This window comes from Pipistrellus hanaki, assembly GCF_964339955.1.
Source record: "Pipistrellus hanaki genome assembly, chromosome: 9".
Taxonomy (NCBI): Eukaryota; Metazoa; Chordata; class Mammalia; order Chiroptera; family Vespertilionidae; genus Pipistrellus; species Pipistrellus hanaki.
The window spans coordinates 79,887,097-79,907,563 of record NC_140511.1 but is presented as its reverse complement, the minus strand read 5'-3'; the positions used below and the strand labels follow the sequence as shown (position 1 = coordinate 79,907,563).

General features: G+C 60.2%; 2 protein-coding genes across 3 annotated transcripts; one reads left to right on the top strand and one right to left on the bottom strand.

The window, feature by feature from the left end:
- Nucleotides 1–33: 33 nt before the first annotated feature.
- Nucleotides 34–14,848, bottom strand: ACTN3 (actinin alpha 3). Of its 2 annotated transcripts, XM_084894011.1 has the most exons (21): nucleotides 14,590–14,845; nucleotides 10,162–10,276; nucleotides 9,690–9,809; nucleotides 9,045–9,131; nucleotides 8,865–8,952; nucleotides 8,324–8,402; nucleotides 8,152–8,233; nucleotides 6,633–6,718; nucleotides 6,229–6,321; nucleotides 5,481–5,711; nucleotides 5,212–5,359; nucleotides 4,087–4,237; nucleotides 3,259–3,367; nucleotides 3,036–3,176; nucleotides 2,578–2,760; nucleotides 2,026–2,160; nucleotides 1,769–1,948; nucleotides 1,252–1,398; nucleotides 1,098–1,163; nucleotides 408–566; nucleotides 34–329 (listed from the first exon to the last, which is right to left on the bottom strand). In XM_084894011.1, the coding sequence occupies exons 1-21, from the start codon at nucleotides 14,731–14,733 to the stop codon at nucleotides 171–173; spliced, it is 2,703 nt and encodes a 900-aa protein (XP_084750137.1). In that variant the 5' UTR covers nucleotides 14,734–14,845; the 3' UTR covers nucleotides 34–170. The 2 variants fall into 2 exon arrangements, with proteins under 2 accessions (XP_084750137.1, XP_084750136.1); XM_084894010.1 differs by having other exon boundaries at nucleotides 42–566; nucleotides 14,590–14,848.
- Nucleotides 14,849–15,574: 726 nt separating this feature from the next.
- On the top strand, nucleotides 15,575–19,647 carry ZDHHC24 (zDHHC palmitoyltransferase 24). Its single transcript, XM_084894017.1, has 3 exons — nucleotides 15,575–15,905; nucleotides 17,886–18,163; nucleotides 19,058–19,647. The coding sequence occupies exons 1-3, from the start codon at nucleotides 15,625–15,627 to the stop codon at nucleotides 19,351–19,353; spliced, it is 855 nt and encodes a 284-aa protein (XP_084750143.1). The 5' UTR covers nucleotides 15,575–15,624; the 3' UTR covers nucleotides 19,354–19,647.
- The last annotated feature ends 820 nt before the right edge of the window (nucleotides 19,648–20,467 follow it).

Below are 20,467 nucleotides of genomic sequence, written 5' to 3'. Positions count from 1 at the left end.
GCCCTGCTTCCGCTCCAGGAACCAAGAGGAGATGGAGTGAAACCACGATGGATCTTTATTCTGAAACAGTTTGCTGCTCGTTCTGAGGGTCCGTGTTCTGAGAGATGGACGGGACAGTCAGAGGGAGCGCCCTCTTCCCTGCTTGCACGGAAACCTCTCAGGGTCTGAGGTTAGAGGTCACTCTCGCCATAGAGGGCGCTGGAGAAGGCCATGTAGTCCAGGGCTCCAGCGGGAACCCCGGGCCCCCTGCAGGGTGTCATTCGTCGGATGCAGTACTCGGCCTGCTCGGCCGGGAGCTCCCGCCGCAGCTCCTCGGGGGTGATGTAGTTCTGGGGAGAAAAGGTGTTGAGGGCCCACAGGTCCTGTTCCCTGCCCAGCCCGCCTGCCCCTCCGTGCCAGGGACCCACCTTGTCTCCCGCCAGGATCTTGAAGGAGGCCACGACCTGCTCAGCTGTATCCGTCTCGGCTGTTTCTCGGGTCATGAAGTCAATGAAGGCCTGGAAGGTCACGACCCCGGCTGCATTGGGGTCCACTATGGTCATGGTGCGAGCAAACTCCACTTCCCCCTGTAGGGACAGAGGCCGGGCGTCATGCCCACGGGTGCTGTAGGGACAGAGGCCGGGCGACATGCCCACGGGTGCTGAAGCCAGGCGGGCGCTGCGTGTCCCCTCCTGAGGACTGTCCGGCTCCGGCTGCACAGCCCCTGTCACGGGGCTCCCTTCCCCACAGACTGCAGCTCTGACAGCTCTGCCTTCAGGGAGGCCTTGCTGCGAGGCTGAGCCTGCTCCCTGCTGTGGCGGTGCCCCTTCCGCCCATCGGTCCTGGTCTTTTTCCTGGGGCTCTGGCACTCCAGGGAGTAAAGTGTTGCAAACTCAAGCTTTGGAGACACAGAACTACGTCCAAATTTCCAGCCTTGTATCTTTGAGCAAGTTAATCTGCCTCTGGGAGCCTTTGGGAGCCCCTGTGTGAAATGGTCTGATTCTGCCTGGCCTCACGGCGTGGTGAGGAGAAAGTGAGACCATGGGTGTTAAGGTGGGAGGCACATACAGGACACATGTGGGACAGGGCACCGATGGGAGGAGGTGCGGGGCACTCACCAGGTCGTAGCCCATGGAGATGAGGCACGCCCGGAAGTCATCAGGCTCCATCATCCCATTCCGCTTCTGTGGTGGGTAAGTGGGCGTCAGGCCTGGTCCTCGAACCCTACCAGCCCCCAGGCCCGCCACCCCACCAGGCGGGGCCCTTGCTGACCCGGTCAAAGTGGTTGAAAGAGGCCCGGAACTCATTGAGCTGATCCTGGCTCAGGCCCTTGGCGTCTCGGGTCAGCACCTGGTTCTCCACCTCGTTGATGGTGCGGGCGATGGAGGTGAGCAGCTGCTCCCAGCCGACACGGACGTGCTGGGGGAGCAGGAGGTGGGCTGAGTGGGCAGCCCAGCCAGTGCCCGGCCACAAGAGCTAGCTCCACCCCCAACCCACTGTGAGACCCTGCGTAGGTCCTCCTCTCTGGGCCTCTGTCCCCATCTGGAGGTTCCACGAGTGACCTCCAGTGGTCCTTTCTGCCTTAAAGTTTGATGATTTATTATGTATTAAGTACTGATCAACCATCCGTGGCCGATCTGGCCTGGCTTTAGACTGCTGTATGGTCTGGACAGGTCACTTTCCACTCGTGGGTCTCCTGCCCCCACAGGTACATTGGGGGGTCTGGCCACGCTGAATTGGGGGCTCTCCTGGAGCAGACGTGCTGTTTCCAGCCAGTGCCCCCTCCCACCTCCATGCTGTAGACGGTGTGCTTGTTGTCGAACACCAGGCTCTCCTGCAGCAGCTGGTGGTTGCCCTCCAGCCGGTCAATGTTGCTCTTGTAGTTGATGATGACCTGCTCCTGCTGCCTCAGTGCAGCCATCTGCTCCTCCAGAGAGCCAGCCATGCCCACTGCCAGGCGCCCCACCTCCTGCAGGGGGACCCGGGCGGGATGAGAACGCCCAGCTCTTGGCTGGCCCAGCTCCTGCCCCACCGTCCAAGCCTTACCTCCATCTTCCCCTGGATCCAGGGCCCGATCGCATTGGCCTGGGCTGCAAACTGTCGCCGGAGCCTCTCATTGGCCTGCTGCCGTGCCAGCTCCTCCTGCAGCATCTGGTCACGGCGGGGCACCAGCTTTCGGACCTGAAAGGGGGGCGGGCTGTGCCAGGGCAGCTCTGGAGGAGTCCTGCCCCTCAGACAACCCCTGCTGCTCTGAACCAAGGTGCCAGGGCTTGACGGGCAGGCTCTTGGGCAAATCACTCAACCTCTCTAGGCTTGTTTCCTCATCCGTAAATGGGGCATCGACTTCGTTTATAACTAACTGTTTTGTAAAGAGTGTCCACACACCAGATTTCATTAGACTTCACACCAGGCCTGACAGGAAAATGCTGCTGTTAGGGCCTCTTTACAGATAAGGCCGACAGGCAAGGTGACTTGTCCAGCACCACAGAGAGTCTGCGGCAGACCCCGGACCCTCATTTTGGGACACCTGAGGTTTCAGGGTGGTCAGAGCTCTCAGGAGCAGGTGAGAAGCAGGGGGTGGCCACAGGCAGCACTGACCGTGTCCCACTTGGTGTTGATGTCCTGCGCGCTGAGGGTGATGTAGGGGTTGGCCACGCTGGGCTGCAGTCCGTACGTTTGGCAGATCTTCTGGATCTCACCCTGGATGCCCAGGATGGCACCCCGCTCTCGGTCAGCCTCGGGCAGCGTCGCCTTGAACTGCTCATGTGCTGTCAGCAGGCTCTGAGGGCAACAGGCGGGAAGGATCAGCCAGGACCCCCACTTCCTGTAAGCGACAAAGGGCAGCACCATGCTCCAGGCCATCCCGTGGGTCCAGGGCCGGGCTGGCTCAAGAACCCAGTCCTGTCCCCCAGTCCAGCTCTCAGAAACAGGTCCCCCCCTTCCTCAAGAGCCTAAGGGAGTGGCCGGCAGGATTTAGGCCAGCTTCCCTGTCGTCATGCAGCCTCAGTCCCGTCCCCCCCCCCCCCCCCCCCCCCCCCGCCGAACACCACGCCCACCTGGGCCTCCTCCATGGAGTGCACCAGCCAGACGTCCTGCAGGTCCTCCACGGCACCGTCCAGCCAGTTGTTGAACGGCGCTGCCCGCTGTGCGAACTCCAGCTGCAGCTGGTCGATGGTCTCCAGCAGCTTCTCCATCCTCTGAAGCCACAGGAATGGCGGGGAGTCAGCAGCTGGCCCAACAGGCCCCTCTCCTGTCTCCAGGGTCCAGCCCCCGCCTCACCTCCAGCGCATCCCGCCTCTTCTGGGTCAGCGTGCCCAGGCTGTCCCACTGGTCGCAGATGGCCTGGCAGCGGCTGTTCACGGAGGCCGCCTCCTGGTAGTCCAGCTCACTGGGGGTGAGAAGAGGGGAGGGCTGGGGGGCCAGCCTGCAGCCCAGACTTCCTCCTGATCCACACCCCGGGTTGTGGAGAAGGTGTAAGAAAGCCAGGGCAGGGCAGGGCCTTCCCAGCGTGGCCCTAGGGGAAGAGGGGTGCCCAACGGTTTCAGCTTGGCCCTCTAGGATTGTAAGGTGCCAGACGTCCCGATTTCTAGCAATTTGTCCTGTGTCCCGCGGCGTTTTAAAAATCGGGACTTTTTTAAAACGCCACGGGACGAGTTGTTAAAAATCTGGACGTCTGGTCACCTTAATTTTGAGTGAAGGGCCTGGGTTACGTGAGAAGGGGCGGGTTTACCGGAGGAGGTGCCAAGGGGGTAGCAAACCCGGTGCGAAGCCGAAGAAGGGAGCCGACAGCCATGGGTGGGGACCGGGAGGTGTTGTGAATGGCGGTAGGAGGAGTGTGGGCGACAGAGCGGGGTCGGGATGAGGATGGGGATAAGGGAGGAGGGGAGGAGCAAGTGGTGATTCGGAAGGACTAAGGGACCAAGGCTGGCTTGCCAAAGTACAAGGTATAAGGGTCGTGAAGGTAATGAGGGTCAAGGCGGGGCCCGGCAAGGAGGGGCGTTGTCTCCGGGGGCGGCCCCGGCCCTGGGCCACGCCCACCAGAGCTCCTGGACCACGCCCATTCTGAGCTCCTGGGCCACGCCCACCAGAGCTCCGGGCCACGCCTACTTGAGCTCCTGGGCCAGCGCAGCGATGTGCTCCACGCGGTCCTGGTGCGCCGCCAGGTCGCTTTCGAAGGCCTCGTGGCGCCAGATTAACGCCCGCACCTCCTGTAGCGACGCCGACTCATAGTTGCGCTGGCTCAGCATGTCCTCCTTTCCTGCGCAGAGAGAGGAGCAGGGCCCGGGCAGGGCTGTGTGACCGCCACATCCTTCACCTGGGAACTGCGGATGATCACACCTGCCTAGCCTGCCCCAGCGGTTTGCTTCCAGGCGCTGGCCTCATAGCGTTAAAAGAAGCTCTTGTTCCAGGCCGTGGCCCCTAACTGACGTCTGCGTCCCCCGGCCCTGCGTGGTGCGGGACGGCCCTGGGTGCTGTTTTGGTATCACTTGATGGAGAACTACCTCCCAAGGACTCAGCCCCGTGAGCTCCTGAAGTGCCTGGCATTTGGTAGACCCTCTATGAATATCTGTTGGATGAGTGAATAATGAACCTAAAAGTGCTCGGAGAATGACAATTGCCATAATTACGCAAGTAAAAACATTTATGATGGCAGCAGCAACCACTTACTGAGTGCCTCTGCATTTTGCAGAGAAGGTCATTGAAATTTAGAGGTCTGGAGATCTCAGGGTTACATAAGTGGCCTTATTTTTAAGGACTTCTTTTATCAAACCATCATTATTTATTATACCCATAATACATTGTTAGTGTTTGTTCATTCTTTTTAGGCAGGAGTCATTCATTTGTGGGACTAAAATCCTGACGGAATGCAGAATGACTGTTCATACAGAGTAATATATGCGGCTTGTGCAATATTTTGGCATCAGTATACTTTGAGTAAGGGACATTAGGGCTAGGGATTCTCCCTTGGATACATCCACATACACAAATACAATGCTAAATGACACACACATTAGAGCAGACCTGCAGAAGGCCAGACCCAGAAGAGTGGAGGGCCTGACTTTACACAGAAAGAAACTGTGGCCAAAGAGGGCAGGGACTTGGTCGCATAGCAAGGGCGGGACTAGGAAACAGTCTCCATCTTTCTGGCCGAACCCTAGCCCTGGCCGGCTCCGAGCCCCACTCTCTCCAGTCTCCACCCGGGACGGAATCACGCCCCGTGGCGTGTCCTACCCCGGGTCCAGGCTTCGTGCAGGGCAGCCTTCTGCCGGAACTTCTCGGCCAGGTGCTGCAGCCGCTGCAGACGCCGGATCTCCGCGAGCAGCCAGTCCTCGTAGCCGCCCTCCGCCTGCTCCAGCCCCCGCCACGCCTGGGCGATGTCCTGGGGGGCAGGCGGGAGTGCCCTCCGTCACGGCTCTCCCGCTGTCCAGAAGGGGACACGGATCCCAGGGCTACCCGGGGAATAGGGGCGAGCCGGGCCCACCCGTCCCCGGCCGGCTCACCGAGACCAGCTTGCCCTCGGAGGGCATGAAGGCGGGCCGGTGGCTCAGCCGCAGCTTGGTCTGCAGCGTGTTGAAGCTGATCTCCAGCTGGCACTTCTCCTGCGCTCGGGGCGGCTTGTGCAGGCGCCGGTAGGCCCGGAAGTCCTCCAGCTTGCGCTGCATGGCGCCCATGCTGGTCTCGCCCCCACGGTTCTCCAGCCAGGGGATGGTGCGGCGGATCCACTCCAGCAGCTGTCCGGGCCGGGCCGGGGCGGTGCAGAGAGCTCTGGCCTGATGTGTTCCCCTCACCCGCCCCCTACACCCACGCCTAGGCCGTGCCCAGAACGCCTGGCTCGAGCAGAGTCGGGGTCCGAAGGGAAGAATGGGGGACCCCCACTCGTCTGGGAAGGAGTAGGGTGGTTAGTTTCTGAGACCAAGGACCAGTATAAGCTGGCACAGAGCAAAAACCACGAGACTATCTACACAGGAGCGAACGGATAAATGAATGAGGAAATGAATGAGGGATGAGCGAATGGATAAATGAATGAGGAAATGAATGAGGGATGAGCGAATGGATAAATGAATGAGGAAATGAATGGGGGATGAGTGGATGACCAGGAGCCTGGAAAGGCAGAAGGTGGTGGGAGCCGGGTGGAGATATCATGAGGAGGCTGGGGGAGGCTACTGGGAGGAGCGGGAGGCGTGGCCAGCACAGACCTGAGCGAGCAGGCGGGAGAGCACAGGCGGGGATGGAAGACCCCTGGCTCACCTCGCTGGCCAGCTTCTCATACTCCTCCATGAGCTTCTCATTCTCCTGGTTCACAGCCAGCACCTTGCAGATCCGGTTGGCGGCTGTCTCTGCCTGTGGGGTGGGGGTGGGGTAGAGTGGCTGCCACAGACCCCCCAGCCCGGCCTCCCTCTGGGAGCCTGTGAGCCCCGGGCGGCCTCCCTCTGGGAGCCTGTGAGCCCCGGGCCGTAGGAACAGGAAAGGGAGGAGGGGAGCACGTCTCTCAGCGGAGAGGCAGCTTCCAGGCCGGAGGCCTCTACGCCTGAGCTCCCCGGGCCGGCGTGTGTGCAGCCGGGATGGTGGGATGTGGCACTCCCGCCACCGGCCTGGCGTCTCCACATGCTGAGATGCTTCCAAGATCGGGCCCTGCGGCCACAGCCCCTCACCTGCTCGGCGCCGGCGAAGGCGTGGTAGAAGCAGGACACGTAGGTCATGACGGCCTTCTCATCGGGCTTTGGGGTGTTCACGATGTCTGGGGATGGCGGCGAGGGGTTTATTGGCCAGACCAGGGGTGGGGAATGGGCTCATGTCCCCCCCAGGCAGCTCTCCCTTAGAATGGGAGGGGACATGCCGAAACCGGTTTGGCTCAGTGGTTAGAGCATCGGCCTGCGAACTAAAGGGTCCCGGGTTCGATTCCGGGCAAGGGCATGTACATTGGTTGCAGGCACATCCCCAGTAGGGGGTATGCAGGAGGCAGCTGGTGGATGTTTCTCTCTCATCGATGTTTCTAGCTTTCTATCCCTCTCCCTTCCTCTCTGTAAAAAAATCAATAAAATATATATATATTTTTTAAAAATCGGAAACCGGTTTGGCTCAGTGGATAGAGCATTGGTCTGCGGACTGAAGGGTCCCAGGTTCGATTCTGGTCGGGGGCATGTACATTGGTTGCGGGCACATCCCCGGTGGGGGGTGTGCAAGAGGCAGCTGGTCGATGTTTCTCTCTCATCGACGTTTCTAGCTCTCTATCTCTCTCCCTTCCTCTCTGTAAAAAATCAATAAAATATATATTTTTTAAAATAAAAAATATATTAAAAAATTTTTTAAAAAAGAATGGGAGGGGACAGCGACATCTAGTCATGGCCGCCAGCTGCCAGCTACCCAAAACACCTTCCTCTTCTCTGAGTCCCTGTCTGATCACCCCAGGCTCCAGCAGCCCCCCGCCCCCGCTGTGGGGTGAGGGAACCGGGGGGAGGGGGGGGGGAGCAGACACCGCAGCCCTATGAGGCCGCAGACCACCCTGCCTGGTGTTTCCAGCCATCCCACACTCTGTCCGTCTGTCTTTCCCCCAAGTTCTCCTCCACCGAAGCCCACACATTCAGGGTACCAGGCACAGCCGGTGCTCAGAAAGTGTTTGCTGTTTCAATTTAGAAATATGTATTTTGTTATTGATTTCAGAGAGGAAGGGGGAGGGAGAGAGACAGAAACATCAATGATGAGAGAATCAATCTGCCTCCTGCACACCCCCTACGAGCGATCCAGCCTGCAACCTGGGCATGTATCCTTGACTAGAATCGAACCTGGGACCCTTCAGCCTGCAGGCCTATGCTCTATCCACTGAGCCAGACCGGCCAGGGCTGCTGTTTCAGTTAACTAAAGCCTTTCTTGGGCGCAGGGACCAGAGGCAGCACCTCCGCAGAGGAGCTCTCAGTCCTGAGGGGCCAATATGTTCCAAGAGACCTAGGGAGCTGGGATACGAGGCCGAGGGGGAGCCATTCCAGAAGGGGAGGGGAGGCTGGCTCCTCTGGGTGGAGAGGCAGGAGATGGGTGAGAGGCCCGAGGAGAGGGCCAGTGGCTCCGGAGGATTCTGACCAGGGAGCCGGGCGGAGGGCAGGGCCTCTGAGGAGGAGGAGGAGGAGGAGGAGGAGCAGATGTGGAGGTTAGACCATGAGACGGTCTTACTCTCACCTTCCGCGTCCAGCATCTTAGGGATGTCCAGGTACTTCTCTGCCACCTCGAAGGCCGTGTTCAGGTTCCCAATGGGGTCATCCTACATGGAGGTGGGGAGGAGGGGAGAGATTAAAGGTCAGCGGAGGGCAGAGGTTTGGGGGAGTGGGGGCTGGGGCTGTCGGAGGCCAACCTTGCGCAGTTTGGCATAGTCGATGAGGTCGGGGCGGTGCCGGTGGATGAGCGCACAGAGGGCCAGGCCATCCTTCCAGCTGGACAGAGAAGGGGGTGGGTCAGGCCCGAGTTCAAGCCGAGGCCCTGTCCTACCCTTGCCCGGAAGCATTCCCATCAGGGCAGCTCCTCTGTCCAGCGGATAAAGTCCTGACCCTCGGCCTGGCACTGGAGGCACTTTATTACCAACGCGGACCACCTCCCGCAGCTCACCATGACTCCTTCACACGCAGGCTTAGGCCCCACCAATTTCTGGATGTTTCTGGCCTCCTGCCCACAAGGTCCTCTCTGGCCCAACGCCCTCCCGGGAACATCTCCAGTGCTCCCTCTCCCAGGAGGGCTCCCTCAGCCTCCTGGAGGCAATCAGCATTGCCCGAGTCCTCCTATTTTCAGACACAGTTCCAGGAACTCGGCCGTGACCTCTCCTCCCCGCGCTGGAACAGGGGCCAGCTCCGGCCCAGGCCTGGCAGAGGCCCCGCGCCCGCGCTGACCGGCGGACAGACCTTGTGTGGAAGTTCTGCACGTTGACGTTGCGGTACGGCGCTGTCTTCCGCTGGCACCACAGCAGCAGGCCTTCCTTGGCCGAGGTTTCTGGGTGAGGACAGGGGCGTGTTCGCTGGGGAGGGGTCCGGGCCAGGCCCCCTGCCCTCACCTGCTCCTCCTCCCCACCAGCCCCGGCTCACCCTCCACGGAGATGTCCTGGATGGCAAAGCGCAGGATGATGGTCCAGATCATGCCCAGCGTCATCTTCAGGTTCCCATCCACGATCTCTGCAGGGCGGGGATGGGGCACGTCCCCCTGGGGTTCAAGGCCCAGGCTACCAGCCTCAGCCACTCCCCCCGCTCTGCTCTCTGGGCCTGGCCCCTCATCCCAGGGCTGGTGGGCACTCAACCGTGTTACTAACATTGATTCTAGCACAGTCTAGGTAGCAGGGTACAGCTGGCGTTTGCGGCACATCTGCTCCTTACAGTCCCTCCCATGAGGCACAGATGGTTGTCCCCACTGTTTGTTTTTTAAAAATATATTTTATTGATTTTTCACAGAGAGGAAGAGAGAGGTATAGACAGCCAGAAACATCGATGAGAGAGAAACATCAATCAGCTGCCTCTTGCACACCCTCCACTGGGGATGTGCCCACAACCCAGGTACATGGGCTCTTAACCGGAATCGAACCCGGGACCCTTCAGTCCGCAGGCCGACGCTCTATCCACTGAGCCACACCAGTTTCGGCCCCACCGTTGAGATGAGGAAACCTAAGCTCACAGAGGTGACTTGCTGGTGTCAGGAACCCCCAAACCTGGCCTAGGCCCCCCCTGCCCCCTCCTCACCTTCAGCCCCGATGGACACCAGCCTAACCCCCTTGCCGGCGATGAAGTCCAGGGCCTTGTTGACGTTGGCGATTCTGTGGAAGCGCATCTTGCCTTTGTCTGGCCGGGGCAGCCTCTCTCCTGGGAGCAAAAGAAGAGGTGAAGGGTCAAAGGTCGCGAGAGGAAATCGGAGACCTTGTCCTCAAACTTTCCCCTCTGTCGCCAACCCCCTGCAGTCCCCGCTGCCCTATCCCCCCAGCTCCCGGGGTCCCCCCGCCCCAGCTCCCAGGGTCCCCCCAGCTCCAGGGTCCCCCCGTCCCAGCTCCCGGGTCCCCCCAGCTCCCGGGTCCCCCCGCCCCAGCTCCCGGGTCCCCCCAGCTCCCGGGGTCCCCCCAGCTCCCGGGTCCCCCCGCCCCAGCTCCCCGGGTCCCCCCAGCTCCCGGGTCCCCCCGCCCCAGCTCCCGGGCCCCGTGCACGGGTCTGCACGCCTCACCTGAGATGACCTCGAGGAGCAGCATGAGCTTGAGGCCGTTGCGGAAGTCCTCCTCGAGGTCCTCGATCTGGGTGCCTGCCTTGCGCAGGTGCGAGTTGCACCAGGCAGTGAAGGTCTGGGGGCAGAGAGTGGCGCTCAGACCCAGTGCTGAGGGCAGTGCTCAGGCCCCCTGTCAGGGTAGATCTCAGAGCCCAAGGCCCTGGGTTCAAGTCTTGGCTCAGCCACCGATTTGCTGTGTATCCGGGCCGGTCCCTTTCCCGCTCTGAGCTTTCATTCCCCTGGCAGAGGAGAAATGGGGTCTGGGTCCCAGGCAGGTCTCAGTCTGGACTCTGAGCAGTCTCCAGCACTGGAGGGGGATTTAGAAAACCATAAAGCAGACACTCCAAAGTGTGGGGCCCGGCAAGGGCCAATGCAGGATGATAAAGCCGTTTTAAAATCGGAAAAATTCTGGGTCAAAGCACATCTGGCTCGGAGGGTTTTGGCCGAGGGTCTGTGCCCCTGTGCATCTTTATATGAGTCCCGTCGACCTCTGCGGGCTGTGAATTGGCCTCCGGGTAGACTGAGTGTGCAAGAGCTGTGCAGGCTGAGGAGTGTTGGCTGGGCACGCGGGCCCAGCCTGATCTAGCTGGTGGAGGTGGCTCTCCTCCCCTGGCCCCCAGAGTGAGGGCATCTGAAAAGCTGGTCTGGTGTATGGCTGTGTGTCTGCTGGGGAGGGGGTGACCTGGAGCCTGGAGCACAAGTTTCTGCCGAACTACCAGCCTTCAGGCCCGGGTGCTCCTGGATCCGTCAGCTGTGAAGTCCTTGGTCGAATCCATATTTGGGCTCCAATCCTCTCGTGCCCTCCCGTAGGCTCAGTCTCCCCATCCGTACAGTTAAGGGATCAGACTCCATGTTGTCTCAGGTCCCCCTTCCCCGACCTGGCAGGATTCTAGAATTCAGAGCACTGGCCTCCCACAAAGCCGGTTCTCCCGGAAGTGGCCCCGGAAGCTATTGGGAATCCTTTCCCTCGGCCAGGTCCCTTCCTCACAGACAGCTTTCCAGGCGCCCTGGGAGCTGGACCGGGAGGCGATGCTTCAGGTTCTTGAGGGGCTGTCGTTGCTAAGGGAAGGGGTGAGCGTCCTGCCCCTGGAGGGGTCTGAGCGCTGAGCACAGGAAGGTGCTGACTCTGAAGTGCCTTCCAGCCCTGGCATCTGGGATGCCCTGGAAATGGATGGGGCAGGGGGCAGAGGGCAGGCAGGTCTGGGTGGGGCCTCCATGGAAAAGAAGGAGGCATTCTTTCATTCGACAAACGTGATTTTTTAAAAATTTTATTGTTAATCCTCTCCCGAGGGTATTTTTCCATTGATTTTCAGGGAAAGTCAAAGAGAGAGGGAGAGACAGAGAGAAACACATCGGTTGGTGGCCTCCTGCAGGAGCCCTGATCAGGGCCCCGGCTGGGGAGGAGCCTGGAACCCCCAGGTACAACACGCCCTTGGCCAGAGTCAAACCCGGGATCGATGCTCTATCCACTGAGCCAAACTGGCTGGATCCGAACATGATCCTTAATGAGATGTGGTCCCTGCCCTAAAGGAATTCACAGTCAATCCAAGGGTCCTGCCGGCCCAAGAAGAGCCGGGAGAGACTGGCGCCAGGGACTCCAGGGGAGTCTCTGGGGGGCCTGCTGGGGAAGGCTAGAATTGGGTGAGAGCTGGGATGGAGGAGCAGAAACTGTCCAGGCAGCGAAGGGCAGGCAAGGGCGTTCTGGGCAGGGGCAGCCACGTGGGCAAGTGCTTGGCAGGAGGAGACAGCTGCTAGGTCTGCGGGCACGGCTGGAGGGAGCTGGGGGCGCTGGGCTACGCGTGGTGAGACAGAGGCAGGCCGGAGGACCAGCGGCCAGGTCATGCACGATCTTGGGTGCTAAGCCAGGGAGTTTGAACTTGACCCTGAGAGCAACAGGGAGTCAGGGAAGCTTTCAGGCAGAGGAGGTGGCGGCGGTCTGTGTGTGTGTGTGTGTGTGTGTGTGTGTGCGCGCAGAACGGTGTATATATATATATATATTTTTTTTTAAAATATATATTTTATTGATTTTTCACAGAGAGGAAGAGAGAAGGATAGAGAGTTAGAAGCATCGATGAGAGAGAATCATCGATCAGCTGCCTCTTGCACACCCCCGCACCGGGGATGTGCCCGCAACCAAGGCACATGCCCTTGACCGGAATCGAACCCAGGACCTTTCAGTCCGCAGGCCGACGCTCTATCACTGAGCCAAACCGGTCCCGGCAGAACGGTATTTTTTAAAAACTCATTCTGGCTGCAGAGTGGAGACAGAAGACGTGGCAGAGCAGAGGGGAAAAGTGAGGAGATGGTGACCAGGACCAGAGTGAGAGAGAAAGGTGTCCATGAAGGGAAGGTGGGTGAGACAGAAACGTTTGTCCCTGCTGGAGTCCTAGCTCCCTGAGCCGGTCCCCTGCCGGGTTCCTGCACCGCAAACCGGGCCTGGCACATAGCAGGACGTGCTCGGGAGACAATGCGTGGGTATTTCTGAGAGAGGGTGAATGAAGAGGAGGACGCGGGCATCGGTGGGGGGAGCTGGGAGTGTTCCCAGAGGCAGAGGGGTCGCAGGGAGGAGCAGGGCTGATGCTGAGCACAGCGAGTTCACTACACTGTAACAAACACGCCGGGTGAGAAAGAACGGACCGGAAGGTCCAGCCTCCGGAGAAGGGGATTGATGCACAGAGCAGCCATGCTCCTCAGCCTCCGAGTGCATGGGTGAGGGGGGCGGCTGGAAGTTGGACGGAAAGGATATTCCCTTTAAGTGACAAAGGCGCGTTACAGAGAGGCCTGCGTCTTAAGAAGGGCACGCGGACCCGGATGTGGGAGAGGCCGGGGCGGGCGGGGGTAAGGGTAAGAGTTGTTGCACAGCCGGGACCGGTTTTGCTCAGTGGATACCACTGAGCGTCGGCCTGCGGACTGAAAGGTCCCGGGTTTGATTCTGGGCAAGGGCATGTACGTTGGTTGTGGGCACATCCCCGGTGGGGGGTGTGCAGGAGGCAGCTGATCGATGATTCTCTCTCATCGATGTTTCTAACTCTCTATCCCTCTGTCTTCCTCTCTGTGAAAAATCAATTATATATATATATATTTATATAATATAATAAAAATTATATATATATATACATAATAAAAATCAATAATATATATATATGTATATAAAGAGTTGTTGCACAGCGGACGGCAGCTGGAGCCAGGGCAGGGTGACATCACCGGGAGATTGCTGGACCCGAGAACCACGGCCGGGCTCGGAGACAGGTGCGAGAGGAGCCTGAGGGGAAGCTTGTCACCTGGGGAGACTTGTCAGCTGAGCCTCCTGGCCCCTGGAGCCGTCTCCTGTCACCGAGCCCGGCAGAGCTGCTCTGATGCTAAAGCCTGGGATTCTCAGGTCCTGCAGGTTTCACCGAGCACCCTGCTCCCTGCCCGGGCCTGGAGCCGTGCTGCCGGCGAATGCTGAGCAGGGCCCAGTAGCCTCACGGGTCCTCCCTGCGCCTGGCCTGCAGTCCCCAGGCCAGGATCACTTCTCTTTTGGGAACCCAGGTGCCCTCCCCCGCCACGGGGAAAGTCTGGGAGCGGAAATAGCTCCGGAGAGGGGCCCGAGCACCCTGGGAGGCTGGGCCACAGCATCAGCTGCCCGTGTGCCCCCCGCCAGCTCCCCCGCCAGCTGCTGCCTCAGCACCGAGCGGCCATCTGGCCGGAGAGTCAGGTTTCTGCATAAGGGGACCCAGGCTCCCTCCTCCCAGTCCTTGGCCTTTCCAGCAGGCTCCGCGCTGGGGCAGGGAGGGGCGTCTTGGGAAAGAGTGGGAGTGCGGCCAGCGAGGGGCGAAGACCCTCAGGTTGGGGGTGGGAGGGGTCCTGTTTTCTGACAGCATATGATTTGGGTCCTATTTCTGCCTCTTTCCGGTCCTCAGTTTCCTCACTTGACCATTGGAATAAAGTGACTCCGGACACCGTGCTGGAGAGATACGGAGCAGCGGGCGGGAAGGGATCTGGGGCGGCTGTCCCACCCGGACATTCCCAATCCCTTCACCAGCTGCCCGGCTGCCAGGGCGGGGCCTGGGACCATCTAGCTGGAGAGGTGGGGTAGGTGTGGGGAGAAAGAGATGATTCTTCCAGAAACCCCCAAGCTTGGATCTCCTGAGCTAAGGCCCACTCAGGAGAAGAAGGCCAGTGGACCCAGGGAAATGCATCCTGGGGGTTCCCCAGACACTCTCCTCGTGGTCCTAAACCCCTCCTGAGGGCTCCCCGCCCTCTCTTCCAGCCCTGGGGACCGCAGAGGACGGTGGGCAGAGCCTGAGCGAGGGAGTGGCACTCTGCAGGCTCTACCGCCCAGCACTGCCGGGCTTCCTGGGCTTCTCGGGCCTCAGTGATGCCATCAGGAAATGGGCTGGTACTCACTTTCCGCTGCTGCTTCTCCCAGGCCGGGTCCAGCAGCAGGTCGCGATCCCAGTCCTCCTCCTGTTCCATGTACTCGCCGCCGCCGCCTCCCGCGAAGGGCCCCTCCCCGGCCCCCAGGCCCTCGGGCTGCAGAACCATCATCATCGCCCCGGAGCTCCCGGCTTCGCTCTGCCCCGCGCTCTCCAGGACACCGGGCCCGTTAAGTAGCGCCGGCCCGGCCCCGGATCGGATTCACGCTAAATATGGGGGTGGGGGGGAGGGGCCGAATGGGGCGAGGGCGCTCAGGTCGGGACCCGGTCTGAGGCTGCACTGGGCCTGGGGCCTGCAGACTTGGGGGGCGTTGGTTGGATCCCGTGACGGAGATCGGGGTTCGAGGTCCAGCTCCGCCGCTAGGGCGCCGTCTGAGCTCGGGAGAGCGGGGGCCCCTCTGGGTTTCCTTCCATCGGAGAAGACAACAGTCACAGCGGCTGCAGACCGCTCTGGAAGCCGCGCTCTGGGCCTCCTCCTGACCCTCTCCTGGAGGCGCTGGTGGGACACCGGGAGCCCTGGCCCCATTCCACAGGCAGGAACACCGAGGCGCAGAGAGGTTTTGAACGTTTTCTGGGGTGACTCAGGGAGACACTCGAGCATGGGGAGGGGCTCCGGGCCAGCTGGATGGGCCGGCGCAGGGCTATTAATACCGGGGAGGCTGGGGGTCACGGGGAATGTGCTGAGCCGGGAAACCCCGACGCCACCGAGGGTGCAACTCAATCCCGCGGGCTCACTGGGAGCCGGACGAGGAGCCGCGCTGCAGCGGGCGGGGCGGGGCCTCCGGGTGGGCGGGGCTCCAGCGGCGCTGCCCCGCCCCAGTTCCAGCGCCAACGGGATTCCAAGCGTCTATTGGCTCATGGGCCGTCCAATCACATCTTCGCATCCGCGGGCTGCTCCACGTGACTCTCACCTCACAGCAACGCCCCCGAGCTGCCATTGGTCGGGGCGGACTTCCGTCTGACACTCTCCCCGCCCCAATGCGGAAGCGGCGCGTGGGTCCGGGCCATGGGGCAGCCCCGGGCGGTGGGGGTCGCGGACGGGCCGCCCACGCGGCTGCCCCTCGTGCTCACCGCGCTGTGGGCCACGGCGGTGGGCCTGGAGCTGGCCTACGTGCTGGTGCTGGGCCCCGGGCCGCCCCCGCTGGGACCCTTGGCCCGGGCCTTCCAGCTGGCGCTGGCCGCCTTCCAGCTGCTTAACCTGCTGGGCAACGTGGGGCTCTTCCTGTGTTCGGACCCCAGCATCCGGGGCGTGATGCTGGCCGGCCGCGGGCTAGGCCGGGGCTGGGCGTGAGTGGGGCTCGGGGTTCGGGTGGGGGGGGGGTAGCGGGAGCCTTGGGCAAGGGGCGGGGCCTCGGGACCCGAGGATGTTAGAGCCAGATTCGATGGGATTCGCTTGTTAGAACCAGAGAACCCATGTAGAACCCGGATGGGAGAGCTAGGAGTATCACTTATTCACTTACACATGTTCCTGAGCACCTGCTATGTGCACGGTAAACTACAGGCATAATAAATAAATTATATATTGTAGAATCTTAGGAGATGGTGGCAAGGAAACAAAATGTAGAGCAGTTTTAAATAGGGTGGACAAGGTAGGCCTCATTGAAGAGGTGGCGTTTAAGCAAGGTTTGAAGAAGGTGGGGGAGTTAGCCACTTGGGAATCTGGGGGACGAGTGTTCCAGGCAGAGGGAAGAGACACCATAGGGCTCTGAGGCAGTTATGTGCTTAGCATGTTTCAGGAACAGCAAGAAGGCCAGTGTGGCCAATGTGGAGTGAGAGAAGGGGAGGACAGAGCTTAGACATGCGAAGACCTAGTAGGACATTGAAGGCTTTGCTTTTTACTAGAAGGGAGATGGAGAGCCATTGGAGGGTTGTTGTTTTTTGTTTTAATATATTTTTTATTGATTTTTTTACAGAGAGGAATAGAGAGAAATATCAATGAGAGAATCATCGATCAGCTGCCTCTTGCACACCCCCTACTGGGGATGTGCCTGCAACCAAGGTACACGCCCTTGACCGGAATCAAACATGGGACCTTTTAGTCCGCAGGCTGATGCTTTATCCACTGAGCCAAACCGGGTTCTTGTTTTTTAACATTTATTTTTAATTCTCACCTGAGGATATGTGTGTTTTTTAATTGATTTTAAAGAGACAAGCTGAGAGAGGACAAGAGAGAGAGAGAGAAACATTGACCTGAGAGAGAAACATCCATCGGTTGCCTACCATACATGCCCGATTGGGGTTCAAAAGTATAACCTGGTTATGTGCCCGGACTGGGAATGGAACTCAAGACCTTCCATGCATGGGATGATGCTCCAACCAGCTGAGCCACACTGGCCAGGGTGCTATTGGAAGATTTTGAGCAGAGGAGGGACATAGATTTTGTTGTTAATCTTCATCCAAGGAAAATTTTTCCCCATTGATTTTTTAGAGAGAGTGGAAGGGAGAGGGAGAGACCGGGAGAGAAACATCAATGTGAGAGAGACACATCAATTGGATGCCTCCCGCACATTCCCTGATAGGGATTGGGGACTGTGCCTGCAACAAAGCTACGTGCCCTTGATGGGAATGGAACCCCTGCAGGCTGATGCTCTGACCACTTGAGCAAAAGCAGCTAGGGCATGACTTAGACTTTTAAGGATCAGTCTAGCTCAATGGTCAGCAAACCACGGCTCCTGAGCCACATGCGACTCTTTGGCCCCTTGAGTGTGGCTCTTCCACAGAATACCACGTGCTGGCATGCATGCACAGTGCGACGGAAACTCCGTGGCCCATGCGCAGAAGCCGGTTTCAGCCTGGGCGAGTCTGTTTTGAAGAAGTGGTTCAAATGCCGAGCCACACCCACGGGGCCAAAGAGCCGCGTGTGGCTCTCGAACCCTGGTTTGCTGACCACGGGTCTAGCTGTGGGGGTGAGACTACACTAGGAGGGGACCAAGGTGGAGTCGGGAAGACTAGTTAAGAGGGGGTTGCCATAATCCAGGTGAGAGAGTTCATGGTGGCTTGGGCCAAGTGGTGACGGCGGAGGAAGGCAGAAGTTTGCTCCTGGTGAGAGCCGGAGAGAGGCCTCAGGACGAAGGATGTCAGAGCCGGAAGTGCCCTCGGACCTGCGGTGCTGGGCCGGGAGGGCCGGGAAGTGGGGTCCAGCCTGCATTTGCCTGTGAATAACTGAGGCTGAGCAAGGGCGGCCTCCGCTTTCCCAGGGCGGGCTCGCAGGCAGGAGCCGGGCACTCGGAGCCGCTGGGGCACTGACCCTGGGGCCCTTCCTTGCAGTTACTGTTACCAGTGCCAGAGCCAGGTGCCGCCCCGCAGCGGGCACTGCTCCGCCTGCCGCGTCTGCATCCTGCGCCGGGACCACCACTGCCGCCTGCTGGGCCGCTGCGTGGGCTTCCACAACTACCGGCCCTTCCTGTGCCTGCTGCTCCACGGCGCCGGCGTCCTGCTGCACGTCTCCGTGCTGCTGGGCCCCGCCCTGGCCGCCCTGCTGCGCGCCCACCCGCCCCTCCACACCGCGGCCCTCCTCCTGCTGCCCTGGCTCATGCTGCTCACAGGTGGGACCAGGGAGGCCCCCCAGAGGCAGAGGCCCCGGCAGGGGGCCATGCTGGTGGGAGGAGGGACACTGGGCAGTACCCTGGCGACCCAGCCCCGTATCGTTTGTTGGGGCTGGTGGTGAGGACAGCCTGGTACTCGGCTGGGCATGGTAAAGCCCGGGGCCTGGTCACAGGTGCAGAGCTCTGCCTGGGAGAGTCGGGGAAGGATCCTAGGAGGTGTTGGCAGAGGAGGAAAGACCAGCGGGGAGTATCCTAACGGGGACCATCCTAATGAGGCCTTGGGTGCTGGGAGGGAGCAGCAAAGCCATTCGGTGGGAATTGTGAGACTTAAGGCCAGGACGGCAGGTTAGGACTGGATGGTGGAGGCCTTGGATGCTGGTGTGAGGAGATGGCCTCGCGGGACTGGGCAGCGGGAGCAGTGAAAGCTGCAGGCAGGGAAGACGTGGTCAGGAGGCTGATGGAGAGGCCGAGTTCTGGATGACACTTATTCCTCTTTCTTCTGTCACACCCAAGATAAAAGCCACGGGTCTTTTATACACTTTGTCCCTGCCTACCCGCCCCCCCCCAATGCTCTGGGCCTTCTCCCCCCTGCCTCCTGCCCCTACACCCGCGGTCCGCCCTGAACCCTGGTCCTGTGGTTCTTAGTCCAGCAGATACTTGTTACCCATGTGGGCCGGATGAGGCCTGGGAGGCCTCAGAGAGACGCTCTGCTTTTCCGGCGTGGCACACAGCTCCGCTGTCATTAACTGAGCAGGGATCTCATGTCTGTGAGCTCCCCGAGGCCAGAGGTTCCGCCTGCCGCTCAGAGCATTTGGGAGGTGGCTGGAGGGCAGGAGCTGGGCCGGGGGGGACCGGGCCCACTGCTGCCCTGATCCTGTCCGCTCTCTCTTGCAGGCAGAGTGTCCCTGGCGCAGTTCGCGCTGGCCTTCGTGACCGACACGTGCGTGGCGGGCGCCCTGTTCTGTGGGGCGGGGCTGCTGTTCCACGGCATGCTGCTGCTCCGGGGCCAGACCACCTGGGAGTGGGCGCGGGGCCAGCACGCTTACGACCTGGGCCCCTGCCACAACCTGCAGGCGGCCCTGGGGCCCCGCTGGGTCCTGGTCTGGCTCTGGCCCTTCCTGGCCTCCCCGCTGCCGGGGGACGGGATCACCTTCCAGACCACAGCTGACGTGGGGGTCGTGGCTTCCTGACTCCAGGGAGAGCAGAGCCGCACGGGGAGGGTGGGGGGAGGGGAGAAGGGGCTCCTAAGCCATTTCAGGCCCACGCCTGGCTCAGGAGGAGGGGCAGGCTGGGACTTCATGTCTGCTTCCAGCTACTCCAGCCCCATCCTTGGCCTTGCCCCTGCCCAGCGTGGACTCAGTATCCAGGGCTTGGGCCCTGTGCGTCTGCCTCTATCAGTGGCCCCGAGTGCAGTGGAGGGTCTGGCAAGGGCCTCTTGGCCACCCTCGCTGCCCCTTTGCCCGATGAATAAAGCACCCACTGGACTCTCGGATTCCCTCCGCTCTGGGTTTCTGGTCCCTCCCTGCGGCCCGGCTGCTGTTCCAGGTTCCTCCGCTGGTCACGGCTGGGAACACGGAACACCTGGGAGCCGGGCTCTGCCTCTGTGGCCGGGGGGATGGGGTGGGAGCACCAGCGGCCAAGGTGGCAGGCATTGAGCCAGGGCGTGATCAGCATCTAAGATTCTGTTGTGTTTTTCCCTCAGCCAAGAATATTTTCCTATTGATTTTTAGAGGCAGTGGGAGACAGAGAGAGAAACATGGATGTGAGAGAGACACATCGATTGGTTGCCTAGGAGCCTGCAACTAAGGTACTTGCCCTTGGCCAGGATCAAACCCAGGACCCTTCAGTCCGTAGACGGATGCTCTATCCACTGAGCCAAACTGGCTCGGGTCCATCTAAAACTCTTTCCCAGGTTCATTGCTTTAGAGTTAGAAGCATCCCCACATTCACATTTCATTGAACCTCTAGCTCACCTGGTACACTGAGTAGCAGTTGTGTAGGTAGGAAACTTAAGGCTCGGAGAGCTGGTGGGGTAAGTCCGTGGGGCAGTAAATGGGAGGCAGGATTTGAACCCAGCTTCCTCCTTCAAGCATCTGTGGCAGGTGGTGCTGCCAGGGCTGTGCTCTTCTTGGGACTGGTTGGGGGCTACTTAATCTTTTTGTTTGCATCTATCAATAGTAACTAGTTAAATGTGGCAGATTTTCAGCACATAAATGTACCCGTTTCCTCTTAAAATCTGAAATGATAGTAAAGAAATAAAAAATAGCCCTAACTGGTTTGGCTCAGTGGATAGAGTGCTGGCCT

Excerpts from the sequence above, each read along its gene's own strand:
- ACTN3 (XM_084894010.1), bottom strand. The coding sequence starts at position 14,733 with ATGATGATGGTTCTGCAGCCCGAGGGCCTGGGGGCCGGGGAGGGGCCC. Across the intron at positions 5,712-6,228 it reads ATGAGAAGCTGGCCAGCGAG|CTGCTGGAGTGGATCCGCCG; the intron begins GTGAGCCAGGGG and ends CGGCCCGGACAG. Across the intron at positions 3,177-3,258 it reads AGAGGCGGGATGCGCTGGAG|AGGATGGAGAAGCTGCTGGA; the intron begins GTGAGGCGGGGG and ends CTGTGGCTTCAG.
- ZDHHC24 (XM_084894017.1), top strand. The coding sequence starts at position 15,625 with ATGGGGCAGCCCCGGGCGGTGGGGGTCGCGGACGGGCCGCCCACGCGG. Across the intron at positions 15,906-17,885 it reads GGGCTAGGCCGGGGCTGGGC|TTACTGTTACCAGTGCCAGA; the intron begins GTGAGTGGGGCT and ends CCTTCCTTGCAG. Across the intron at positions 18,164-19,057 it reads CTGGCTCATGCTGCTCACAG|GCAGAGTGTCCCTGGCGCAG; the intron begins GTGGGACCAGGG and ends TCTCTCTTGCAG.